Source organism: Heptranchias perlo, unplaced genomic scaffold (assembly GCF_035084215.1).
Source record: "Heptranchias perlo isolate sHepPer1 unplaced genomic scaffold, sHepPer1.hap1 HAP1_SCAFFOLD_306, whole genome shotgun sequence".
Classification (NCBI taxonomy): Eukaryota; Metazoa; Chordata; class Chondrichthyes; order Hexanchiformes; family Hexanchidae; genus Heptranchias; species Heptranchias perlo.
Genome location: NW_027139318.1, coordinates 170137 through 182824, shown reverse-complemented (window position 1 = coordinate 182824; position 12688 = coordinate 170137). Strand labels below are relative to the sequence as shown.

Below are 12688 nucleotides of genomic sequence, written 5' to 3'. Positions count from 1 at the left end.
AGCGATTTCAGTGAAGAATTATCATGTCTGGCAGAGGTAAAGGAGGCAAAGGACTGGGCAAAGGTGGTGCCAAGCGGCACCGAAAAGTGCTTCGTGATAATATCCAGGGTATCACCAAACCAGCCATCCGCCGCCTGGCTCGCTTCTCGGCCTTTTGGCTAAGATCAAGTGTGTTCCTTTTCGGGGTTATTTGGATCTGAGCGGACTGGAACGCTGGCCGCGACCTCGTGCGCTCGCAAAGTGCGGACTTTGCTGTGATTGGTCGTTTGTGTGCTGGCTCCGCCCCTAAATTTGCATAAGGACCACATCAACACTGCAATGGCAGGGAAGGGCACCCGGGCAGTCGGCCATGGTGTGCCAAACACCGTCAGGGTGACGGTAACGACAGTCGAATGTGTTTCGCCGGTGGATCGGGAGCTTTTCGTCAAACGCGTTTTGCTCGACTGCTGTGGATTCAAAGCGACGGACATCTTCTGCCTCCAGGATTTCCCTCGAAGCGGACATTTTGACGTCACCTTCAAGACCGTCGCTGGATGCCAGAAGCTTCTTCAAGTCTTCAAGGAGAAGGGGAGCGTCGGACTGCTGGCCATGCTCGCTGCGGAGCCGCTTTTCACCCTCCCAATGCAGAGGAATCGCAAGCTGATTGTACACATGTACAACCCACACGTCCCGGTCGCCGATGTGCTGACGTTCCTCGCCAGATACGTCGACGGGGCGCAGAACAGCATCGACGTCACCGACCAGTTTGGGATCTGGACCAGCAAGAGGGAGGTCACGGCAACGTTGAGACTGGACGCCCACGGCAACATCGTCCACCCTCCCTCCAGCTTCGCCATCGGAGGAAGTCGAGGATACATCACGTACGTGGGGCAGCCCAGAGTCTGTCGCACCTGCGGCAAATCCGGCCATTTGGTGAACACCTGCACTGCAACCGTCTGCAAGAACTGCAAGCAGGAAGGACACCAGACTAAGGACTGCAAGGAGAGCAAGCGCTGCAACCTGTGCGGGGAGGATGGCCATCTCTACAGGGTCTGCCCCGAACGCAACCTCAGCTACGCCCAGGCGGCCAAGAACAACACAGCAGAGGAGGAGGGGGAAACAAGCAAGGATGCCCCAAAGAAGGCCAAGAGTCAGCGCCCGGCCGCGACCTCCTCCAAGAAGCCCCTAGCCCAGGAAAACAATGAACGAGGAAAGGGTCAAGCCGAAAACTGCCAGACCCCGACACCCAGCTCCGAGCCTCCCCAACAGACGACAGAGTCCATGGACGAGGAGGCAGCAGAGGGAGGATGGCAGCTGGTGGTCAATAAAACCAAAAAGAAGAAGCCAGAGAAAAGGAAACAAGCCCCTGCCGACACTACACCAGGGGCCAAAAGAGCACTCGAGTCGCAGTCAGACTGCAACGACTACCCCGAGTCTGACGAGGAGGGACGACAGGAGCGAAGTGGTCAGCCGTCCCACCCAAAGCGGCAAAATACCCAAGGTGACCCCGATGCGATCGGCAGCCCCCATCTCCAGAACACTGGGAGCGACAACGCCTCCAGTGCCCTCCAGCTCCGGGAAGCCGGCAGCATCGTAGTGCCCAGCGCACACCAGCTCTGGGACACCGGGAGCAGCACCGCAGAGAGCGAAGACCAGCTCCGGGAAACCGGGAGAAGCGACAACGAGGAGCCCCAACCGATCGAGGATCGCACGGACTCTTCACCCGACACCAGGCCGCCGATGTCACCCCGGCGGAACGACGACCCCCTCTCTGAGGCAGAACAGAACTCGTACCTCAGCTCAGGGATCGTGGAACACTTTACACAGATCACCTATATGCAGAAACACGGCCAAGAGCTGGAAACAGCAAACGGACTGACGGGTGAGACTTTAAACAGTTGTTAAAATGGGTCTGAAAGTCGCATCCATTAACGTGCGTAGCGTTAAAAGCACTACGCGATGTGTGTCGACCTTGGACTACCTGGCCAAGGTCAAGAGCGACCTGCTGTTCTTACAGGAGTGCGGCCTGCCGCATCTCAGCAATTACAGGCAATGGTCGCAGCGCTGGGCCCACGGGCCGTCTATCTGGTCGGGAGGCAACGATAACCGTGCCTCCGGCCTGGGGATTCTGCTGCGGGGGGGCAACTTCACCATCACCGAAGTAAAGGAGGTGGTGGGGGGCCGTCTCCTCGTAGCAGACGTAATGTACAAAAACGCTCCGCTCCGGCTGATCAACGTGTACGCCCCGGCTCTGAAGGACGAGCGGCTGGCCGTCTTCCAGCAGCTCCCACTGCTGCTGGCGACGTCCAAGCCGGTCATTCTCGGCGGTGACTTCAACTGCATCATCGATGCGGCTGGACGATCCGGCAGAGCCGACAGCAAACTGGACGCCACGTCCAAACTCCTGATGGAAGCGGTGAAAGACGCCAAGCTGTGCGACGTCTTCAGCAACCCTGCAGATGGAGCGGCGCGTCAATACACCTGGTCCAGACCAGACGGGTCCGTCCGTTCCAGGATAGACTTCCTGTTTGTATCCCCGAAGCTCAAGGTCAGATCCACCAAGGTCACACCGGTGTTCTTCTCTGACCACTGCCTCCTCCTGGCCGACTGTCACCTACAGGACAATCAGAGAGTGGGCAGGGGGACATGGAAGCTGAACGTGAAACTGTTGACCCCGGGAAACATTGAGGAACTGACGAGGGATTACAAAGGTTGGAGAACCGTAAAGCCCCTCTTTGATTCCCCAGTGCACTGGTGGGAAGCCATCAAGGCGAACATCAAGAGGTTCTTCATCCTCAAAGGTGTTCAGAAGGCGAGAGAGAGGCAGAGGGAAACGTCCCGACTCCAGAAAAGCATGCAGAATCTTCTCCTGCTGCAGTCGATGGGGATCGATGTCGGGGAGGAACTCAGAGAGGTGAAGGACCAGCAAGCCTCGCTCTTTGCCTCCGAGGCCTCCAAGATCATCTTCCGGTCCAGAGTCCGCTCCGTGGAGCAGGACGAGACTTGCTCGCGCTTCTTCTTCCAAAAGGTGCACAGAGAGAGCTCTGTGATCAGCAGCCTGAAGGAAGAGAACGGCTCGGTCACGTCCTCGCAGCCCGACATACTGAGGATCTGCAAATCCTTTTATGCCGGACTGTACGACGCGAAGCCCACAGACAGCGCGGCCTCCCACTCCTTCTTGTCGTCCATCACGGAGGTTCTAGACGACAGCAAGCGGGAGAGTCTGGATCACCCGCTAACTCTGGACGAACTGACAAAGGCCGTCCGATCCTTCGAGAAGAGTAAGACTCCCGGAAGCGACGGCTTACCGGTGGAGTTGTACTCGGCTCTGTGGGACTGGATAGGCCCAGACCTGCTGGAAGTGTACGGGGGTATGCTTCTGGCAGGCAGCATGTCAGACTCCATGAGGAAAGGCATCATCGCCCTCATCTACAAACGGAAGGGGGAGAGGGAAGAAATCAAAAATTGGCGACCCATCTCACTACTTAACGTGGACTACAAAATTCTGTCCAAGGTCATCGCCAATCGGGTCAAGTCAGCCCTGGAGGTGGTGATCCACCCCGATCAGACCTGCACCGTACCCGGCAGGAAGATCTCTGATAGCCTGGCGCTACTCAGGGATACGATTGCCTACGTACAGGACAGGGGGGTGAACACCTGCCTGATCAGCCTGGACCAGGAGAAGGCCTTTGACAGAATATCCCACACGTACATGATGGACGTGCTCTCCAAAATGGGGTTTGGGGAGGGAATCCGCAATTGGATCCAACTGCTCTACACAAACATCAGTAGCGCAGTTTCAATCAACGGGTGGGAATCAGAAAGCTTTCCGATCAAATCTGGAGTCAGGCAGGGCTGTCCTCTCTCCTCCGTCTTGTTCGTGTGTTGCATCGAACCCTTTGCCGAGTCCATCAGGAGGGATGCGGGCATAAGAGGGGTGACGATCCCAGGCAGCGGAGGCACTCAGGTCAAGGCCTCCCTGTACATGGATGACGTCGCCGTCTTTTGCTCGGATCAGCTGTCGGTCCGCAGATTGATGAGCATCTGCGACCAGTTCGAACTGGCCTCGGGGGCCAGGGTAAATCGTAGCAAGAGCGAGGCCATGTTCTTTGGGAACTGGACCGACCGATCCTTTGTCCCCTTCACCGTCAGGTCGGATTACCTGAAGGTGCTGGGGATCTGGTTCGGGGGGGCCGGGGCGTGCACCAAAAACTGGGAGGAGCGTATCTCCAAGGTTAAGCAGAAACTGGGACTGTGGGATCAACGATCCCTCTCGATCGTGGGCAAGAACCTGGTCATCAGGTGCGAGGTGCTCTCGGTGTTGCTGTACGTGGCGCAGGTCTGGCCCATACCTCGCTCGTGCGCCGCGACAGTCACCCGAGCCATCTTCCACTTTGTCTGGAGATCAAAAATGGACCGTGTCCGCAGGGTCACGATGTACAAATCTCCAGAGAAAGGGGGGAAAGGCGTGCCCAACGTGGCCCTCATCCTGATGGCCACCTTTGTGTGCGGCTGCATCAAGCTGTGCACAGACCCTCAGTACGCAAACACAAAGTGTCACTACGTGCTGAGGTTCTACCTGTCCCCGGTGTTGAGAAGGATGGGCCTGGCCACGCTGCCACGGAACGCTCCGTCCAGTTGGACCGTTCCGCCCCACCTGTCCTTCGTGGAAAGGTTTGTGCAGGAAAACACCTTTGACCACAAGGCGATCAGCAAGTGGTCCGCACGTAACGTCCTCGAGACCCTGCGGGAAAAGGAGATGGTGGATCCTGTCGGTTGGTTCCCCGAGCAGACTGTCAATGTCATTTAGCAGAACGCCTCATCGCCAGAGCTTTCAAACAAGCACCAAGACCTAGCTTGGCTGGTGGTGAGAAGGGCCCTTCCCGTCAGATCCTTCATGCACTCCCGGACTCTCAGCGCCACCGCGCGCTGTCCCAGAGGAGGCTGCGGTGGAGACGAGACCGTCACCCATCTCCTTATGGAATGTGCCTTTGCAAAGAAGGTCTGGAGAGAGATGCAGTGGTATCTGTCCAGGTTCGTCCCGAGCAGTTCCGTGACACAGGATTCTGTGCTCTACGGGCTGTTCCCGGGGACGCACACTGAGACGGACATCAGCTGCTGCTGGAAGACCATCAACTCGGTGAAAGACGCCCTTTGGTCTGCCCGAAACTTGCTGGTCTTCCAGCACAAGGAGCTGTCCTCGACCGAGTGTTGCAGACTGGCACATTCCAAGGTCCAGGACTACGTGCTGAGGGATGCACTGAGGATGGGTGCGGCCGCCGCAAAGTCCCTGTGGGGAAAGGCAACCGTTTAGAGCCTTCCCGCCATTGTAAACCGAGGGGCTGCTATCAGGGAAAAACCCCTCGGGCAGAATGTAAAATTCAAATTGCTGTAATGTACCTGTAATGAATCTGAAATGAATCTGTAAGCAATAATCTGTGTTGAGTATGATGCAATGAGACACCCAAGAGTGTCATAAACTGTAATTATGTCCAATGTGTTCATTGAACTGTACTTGACGTAACCTGCAAATTGTATAATCTGTATTGTGTACGTTTGGAAAGTGATATGACAACTGTATTGTATGTACTGCTGCAAATTTTATGAATAAAGTATATTTTTTGAAAAAAAAAAAAAAATCCGCCGCCTGGCTCGCCGTGGCGGTGTCAAGCGGATCTCGGGTTTGATCTATGAGGAAACCCTCGGGGTGCTGAAGGTTTTCCTGGAGAATGTGATCAGGGACGCGATAACCTACACTGAACACGCCAAGCGCAAGGCGGTCACTGCCATGGATGTGGTGTACGCTCTGAAATGGCAGGGCTGCACCCTCTATGGATTCGGCGGCTGAACGACTCGACCCTTTCTAACCAAACACAAAACGTCCTCTATTTTCATCCTACCTAATATTGTTACAACCTCCTCCTTTACTGCTGCATTGGCAGCATCCTCTTCTCTAGTGAAGACCGATGGGAAATATTCATTCAGTGCCTCAGCCATACCCTCTGCCTCCACAAGATCTCCTTTTTTGTCCCTAATCGGTCCCACCCTTCTTTTGACTACCCTTTCACTATTTATAAAAGACATTTGGGTTCCCTTTTATGTTAGCCGCTAATCTATTCTCATACTCTCTCTTTGCCTCTCTTATTCCCTTTTCTAGATCTCCTCTGTACTTTCTGTATTCAGCCTTGTTCTCTACTGTATTATGAACCTTACATTCGCCTCCTTTTTCATTTCATTTTAATCTCTATATCTTCAGTCACCCAGGGAGCTCGAGCTTTGGATGTCCTGCCTTTCCCCCTCGTGGAACGTGTCTACTCTGTACCCGAACTAACTCCTCCTTGAGGGCCTCCCATTGTTCAATTACTGTTTTGCTGACCAATCTTTGATTCCAATCCACCTGGGCAAGATCCCTTTTTATCTCAATGAAAATAGCCCTTCTCCAGTTAAGTAATTTTATACTTGATTGTTCCTTGTCTTTTTCCATCACTATCCTAAATCTAGTGATATTATGATCACTGTTCCCCAAATGCTCCCCCACTAAAACATGCTTCACCTACCCCACTTCATTCCCCGGAACTAGATCCAGCACTGTTTCCTTCCTCGTTGGGCTAGAAACAACCGGATTAAGAGAGTTCTCTTGTTCAGGCAAAGGTAGCCTGGACGATGAGTTCATAGAGTGCTTTCGGGACAGTTTCTTAGAGCAGCACGTTCCAGAGCCAACCAGAGAGCAGGCTATTCTAGATCTGGTAATGTGTAATGAGGCACGATTAATTAATGACCTCACTGTAAAGGAGCCTCTAGGTAGCAGTAATCACATAATTGGCCTTATTTAAGTTTAAAACATTAGTCTTAAACTTACTCTTCTCTCCCTCAAACTGAATGTGAAATTCAAAGACTAATGTTTTAAACTTAAATAAAGGCAATTATGAGGGCATAAAGACAGAGCTGGCTAAAGTGAACTGGGAAATTAGGTTAAGGGATAGATCAGTGGAGATGCAGTGGCAGACATTTAATGAGATATTTTGTAACACTCAACAAAGATACACTCCAGTGAGAAAGAAAGACTCTAGGGAAGTACAGGCCAGTTAGCTTAACATCTGTCATAGGGAAAATGCTAGAATTTATTATTGAGGTTATAGCAGGGCACTTAGAAAATCTCAATGCAATCAGGCAGAGTCAACACGACTTTGTGAAAGGGAAATCATGTTTGACTAATTTATTAGAGTTCTTTGAGGAAGTAACAAGCAAAGTGGATAAAGGGGATCCTGTGGATGTGGTGTACTTGGATTTCCAGAAGGCTTTTGACAAAGTGCCACATCAAAGGCTACTACACAAAATAAGAGCTCATGGTGTAAGGGGGTAACATATTAGCATGGATAAAGGATTGGTTAGCTAACAGGAAACAGAAAGAAGCCATAAATGGGTCATTTTCAGGTTGGCAAGATGTAACGAGTGGAGTGCCACAGGGATCAGTGCTTGGGCCTCAACTATTTACAATCTATATCAATGACTTGGATGAAGGGACCGAATGTATGGTTGCTAAATTTGCTGATGATACAAAGGTAGGTAGGAAAGTAAGTTGTCAAGAGGACATAAGGAGTCTGCAAAGGGATATAGATAGGTTAAATGAGTGGGCAAAAAATTGGCAGATGGAGTATAATGTGGGAAAATGTGAACTTGTCCACTTTGGCAGCAGGAATAGAAAAGCAGTATATTGCAGAACTCTTGAGTTACAGAGGGACCTGGGTGTCTTAGTACATGAATCACAAAAAGTTAGTATGCAGGTACAGCAAGTGATTAGGAAGGCAAATGGAATGTGGTCATTTATTGCAAGGGGAATGGAATATAAAAGTAGAGATGTTTTGCTACAGTTGTACAGGGCATTGGTGAGACCACATCTAGAATACTGTGTGCAGTTTTGGTCTCCTTATTTAAGAAAGGACATAATTGCTTTGGAGGCAGTTCAGAGAAGGTTCACTCGACTGATTCCTGGGATGAAGGGGTTATCTTATGAAGAAAGGTTGGACAAGTTGGGCCTGTATACATTGGAGTTTAGAAGAATGAGAGGTGATCTTGTTGAAACATATAAGATCCTGAGGGGACTTGAAGGGGTAGATGCTGAGAGGATGTTTCCTCTTGTGGGAGAGACTGGAACTACAGTTTAAAATAAGAGGTCTCCCATTTAAGATGGAGGTGAGAAATTTTTTCTCTCAGTGGGTTGTGAGTCTGTGGAGCTCCCTTCCTCAGAGAGCGGGGGAGGCAGGGTCATTGAATATTTTTAAGGCTGAGTTAGATAGATTGCTGATTAACAAAGGTTATAGTAGGTAGATGGGAAAATAGGGTTGAGGTCACAATCAGATCAGCCATGATCTTATCAAATGGCAGAGCAGGCTCGAGGGGCCGAATGGCCTACTCCTGCTCTTAATTCATATACATTTCAGGAATCCCTTCCCTCTTTGCCGTTTACACTGTTCCTAACCAGTCTATATGAGGGTAGTTGAACTACTCTATAGTTCTTGCATCGTTCTGTAATTTGCCTGCAAACCTGCTCCTCTATCTCCTTGCTACTAGAATACACCCAGTTACAATAGCTCAATTGTTCCTTAATTCTAACCAGAGCTTCTGCCTTTGACCCCTCAACTACATTATCCCTTTCCAGTGCTATAATAGTTTCTTTGCTCAATACTGCCACCCACCCCCTCCTTTCTTTCCTGAATACCCTCTAGCCAGAAATATTAAGTACCAAATCTTCCCCTTCTTTGAGCCAGGTCTCTGTTATTGTCACTATCATAGTCCCATGTGGCGAAGTGAGCCTGCAGCTCACCAACCTTATTTACCATAAGACGAGCATTTACGCATGAGGGGACTCCCCACCCAGTCACTGGGAGGGACAAGCAATTCCCAGGCCCAAGTCTCCTCCCTCCCAGGATGGTAGGAAATCCCAGCCATCACCACAAGGATAGACCCTCCAATACTAAGATCTAAAATTGTTTACATTTTTATTATGTTAAATCCATGTAGAATTTCTTTTATTCAACATTTTAAATAGAACACATGATACAATAAGCATTGCAGTTAACATGATTCACCAGTCTGAAGCACTGTGGACAATACAATGAGTGCTGCCGTACCTTCTTTCACCAGCAGGCGGTGCTGTAGACAATCTAGTGGGTGCCAAGTAACATTTCAACCAACAGGGGGCACAGTGGACCGGCTACAATACCACGTCCCACCAACAGGGGGCGCAGTGGACCGGCTACAATACCACGTCCCACCAACAGGGGGTGCAGTGGACCGGCTACAATACCACGTCCCACCAACAGGGGGTGCAGTGGACCGGCTACAATACCACGTCCCACCAACAGGGGGTGCAGTGGACCGGCTACAATACCACGTCCCACCAACAGGGGGCGCAGTGGACCGGCTACAATGCCACGTCCCACCAACAGGGGGCGCAGTGGACCGGCTACAATGCCACGTCCCACCAACAGGGGGCGCAGTGGACCGGCTACAATGCCACGTCCCACCAACAGGGGGGCGCAGTGGACCGGCTACAATGCCACGTCCCACCAACAGGGGGCGCAGTGGACCGGCTACAATGCCACGTCCCACCAACAGGGGGCGCAGTGAACCAGCTACAATGCCACGTCCCACCAACAGGGGACGCAGTGGACCAGCTACAATGCCACGTCCCACCAACAGGGGGCGCAGTGGACCAGCTACAATGCCACGTCCCACCAACAGGGGGCGCAGTGGACCGGCTACAATGCCACGTCCCACCAACAGGGGGCGCAGTGGACCAGCTACAATGCCACGTCCCACCAACAGGGGGCGCTTCACCCCAGGTGGCCCCTGGTCCAGCAACTTAACTGACAGTCACGGTATTCGTCAGATGTCCCCAGCCCAGCAGGGGGGACCAATGGTCGTGTTTAATGAGGAACACTGATTGCTAGTCGCGGTCAGTTTAGTGAGGAACACTGGTCGCCAGTCACGGTCAGTTTCGTGAGGAACACTGGTCGCCAGTCACGGTCAGTTTCGTGAGGAACACCGGTCGCTAGTCGTGTTTAGTGAGGAACACGGATTGCTGGTCATGGTCAGTTTAGCGAGGAACACTGGTCGCCGGTCACGGTCAGTTTAGCGAGGAACACTGGTCGCCGGTCACGGTCAGTTTCGTGAGGAACACTGGTCGCCGGTCACGGTCAGTTTCGTGAGGAACACTGGTCGCCAGTCGTGTTTAGTGAGGAACACGGATTGCTGGTCATGGTCAGTTTTGTGAGGAACACTGGTCGCCAGTCACGGTCGCCCGTACTGGTCGTGTTGGGGTCAGTCTCCCTCTGTTGCCGGGAACTGATGGTACAGAATGAAGATGAGTTGAGAGAGATTATAAGGCAATGAAGACGCAGTGATGAGCACATTTAATGGGTTTGCACAGGCATTCCAACGACACTGCTCTAGACCTGCACTGTTTATATTGACTGCGGTGGACCAGGTAGGTGACGAACTCCATGAGTGGGAACAGCAGCATTTTGTCTCAAAGTCAGTTACCAACTGATCCAAAGCGTGAAGACCCTTGAGATCCAGGTCCTGGAGCGAGGGTTTTGAAGAGTGTTACTGGACAGTCTCAGGTCCCAGAGCGAGGGTTTTGAAGAGTGTTACTGGACAGTCTCAGGTCCCAGAGCGAGAGGTTTGAAGAGTGTTACTGGACAGTCTCAGGTCCCGGAGCGAGAGGTTTGAAGAGTGTAACTGGACAGTCTCAGGTCCCAGAGAGAGAGGTTTGAAGAGTGTAACTGGACAGTCTCAGGGTCTGGAGCGAGAGGTTTGAAGAGTGTTACTGGACAGTCTCAGGTCCCAGAGCGAGAGGTTTGAAGAGTGTTACTGGACAGTCTCAGGTCCCAGAGCGAGAGGTTTGAAGAGTGTTACTGGACAGTCTCAGGGTCTGGAGCGAGAGGTTTGAAGAGTGTTACTGGACAGTCTCAGGTCCCAGAGCGAGAGGTTTGAAGAGTGTTACTGGACAGTCTCAGGTCCCAGAGCGAGAGGTTTGAAGAGTGTTACTGGACAGTCAGTCACAGCCCGTGCCCAAAGCACTAGTTCCAGTTTTATCTTTAGTGTGCAGTAGATTCCAGTGCTCCCTGGACGAGGCTCGGGCTGTCTCCCATCCAGCCACGTCCTCAGGAGAAGTTCTGTATCGGAAGGCTGACTTTCATGCAGCCCCAGTAACAGGCTCGCATCAAGCAGCACACGGAGAGAATTATCAGCACAGCCCAGGCAGCATAGATCCCATGGTAAGTCTGGGCATGCCTCCACGTAGATACCTGGGGGCGGGGGGGGAAAAAAAAGGGGAAGAAGCCAATATCACAGCAGCAAATTGGGGATTAACCCCTTCACCTCCCCACAGCCTGCTCCTATCGGAAGAGATAAACCCACAGCTTCTCCCTACTGGAGGGGATTAACTCCCCCTCTCCACTCCACCCCCGCCCCCCCACAGCCTGCTCCTATCGGAGGGGATTAACCTCTCTCATCATCCCGCCCTACAGCCTATCCCTATCGGAAGGGATTTACCCCCTCTCACCCTTGCAGCTCAGTGGGAGGTATTGAGCAGATACTTACAGCAAGTGCAGCAGCAATAATTGCAAACAGGAGCCCAAGGATGAATATCCACAGGCAGCGTTTCCTAGGATATCGTTGGCCTATCGATGACCTACAAAGACCAGAGAAAGCCCAGTTAGAAAGGTACAAGGAACGGCGGGAGTGTCTGCACCAGAAGTGGGAAAGGACCATGGACAATTATCACCGACAAACACACAGATAATGAAGGCATGTCCACACTGCCTTTCACCAAATCAGGATGTACAAAAGCACTTTACAGCTAATGAAGTACATTTTTGAAGTGAAGTCACTGTTGTGATGTAGGAAAAGTGGCAGCAAATTTATGCACAAGGTCCCACAAACAAACATTATGGCCAGATAATCTGTTTTAGTGAATGTTGGTTGAGAGATAAATATTGGCCATGGGATCTCACACACCCTCCTGAGGGGGCAGAAGGAGCCTTGATTTAACATATCACCCGAAAGGAGTCCACCCCGCCCCCCGACGCTGCGGGGGGCCCCCGAACACACGACCATTTGACTCAGAAGGGAGAGTGGCTGCCCACTGAGCCACGGGCTGACACCAGAAATAGAATTTGTAAGACAGAATTGAACGCAGCAAGGGAATGGGAGGGGGTATGCCCTATCACAAGAGGCAGGGGCTCAAGCTTAGAAAAGGACAGGGCGGCTGGGAAACAGAGAGAGGCTACAGGCTCGAGGGGGGAACTGAGCCAAATAATGTAAATTTAATGCAACTGGTTCCGTTATTTGCAAGACTCTTCTTGAATTTAACCGACAGTTATTCAAATCGATAATTGTTGGGTTAAGTATTTGAGAGGGGAACGGTTCAAATCATTCAACAGGCAGCTTCAAGCATTGAGAGATGAATCAGGCCAGTTAGATACAAGGAAAATAACTGCCTGTATAAAGCTTCATTCTAAAACAATAGCTTAGGGACGTTTATAACTTTCAACAACTAAGAATTCAATATATTTAAGTGTATGAAAGGAAAAAAATTTGCAGGGCTACGGGGATAGGGCGGGGAAGTAGGACTAGCTGGATTGCTCTTGCAGAGAGCCGCCATGGACTCGATGGGCTTAATGGCCTCCTCTATTTACAGGAT

At 51.7% G+C, this 12688-nt stretch overlaps 2 protein-coding genes across 2 annotated transcripts in view; one reads left to right on the top strand and one right to left on the bottom strand.

The window, feature by feature from the left end:
• The first annotated feature begins 23 nt into the window (after positions 1-23).
• Positions 24-5827, top strand: LOC137311218 (histone H4-like). The gene is made up of 2 exons (XM_067978537.1): positions 24-124; positions 5617-5827. The coding sequence occupies exons 1-2, from the start codon at positions 24-26 to the stop codon at positions 5825-5827; spliced, it is 312 nt and encodes a 103-aa protein (XP_067834638.1).
• A 3134-nt stretch (positions 5828-8961) lies between these two features.
• Positions 8962-12688, bottom strand: part of LOC137311216 (type 1 phosphatidylinositol 4,5-bisphosphate 4-phosphatase-like) — a 40832-nt gene continuing 37105 nt past the window's right edge. Inside the window, exons 7-8 of the mRNA XM_067978534.1 lie at positions 11587-11677; positions 8962-11291 (exon numbers count right to left, since the gene is read on the bottom strand). Coding sequence (XP_067834635.1) covers positions 11148-11291; positions 11587-11677 — 235 coding nt within the window. The 3' untranslated portion in view covers positions 8962-11147. The remainder of the gene's footprint in view (positions 11292-11586; positions 11678-12688) is intronic.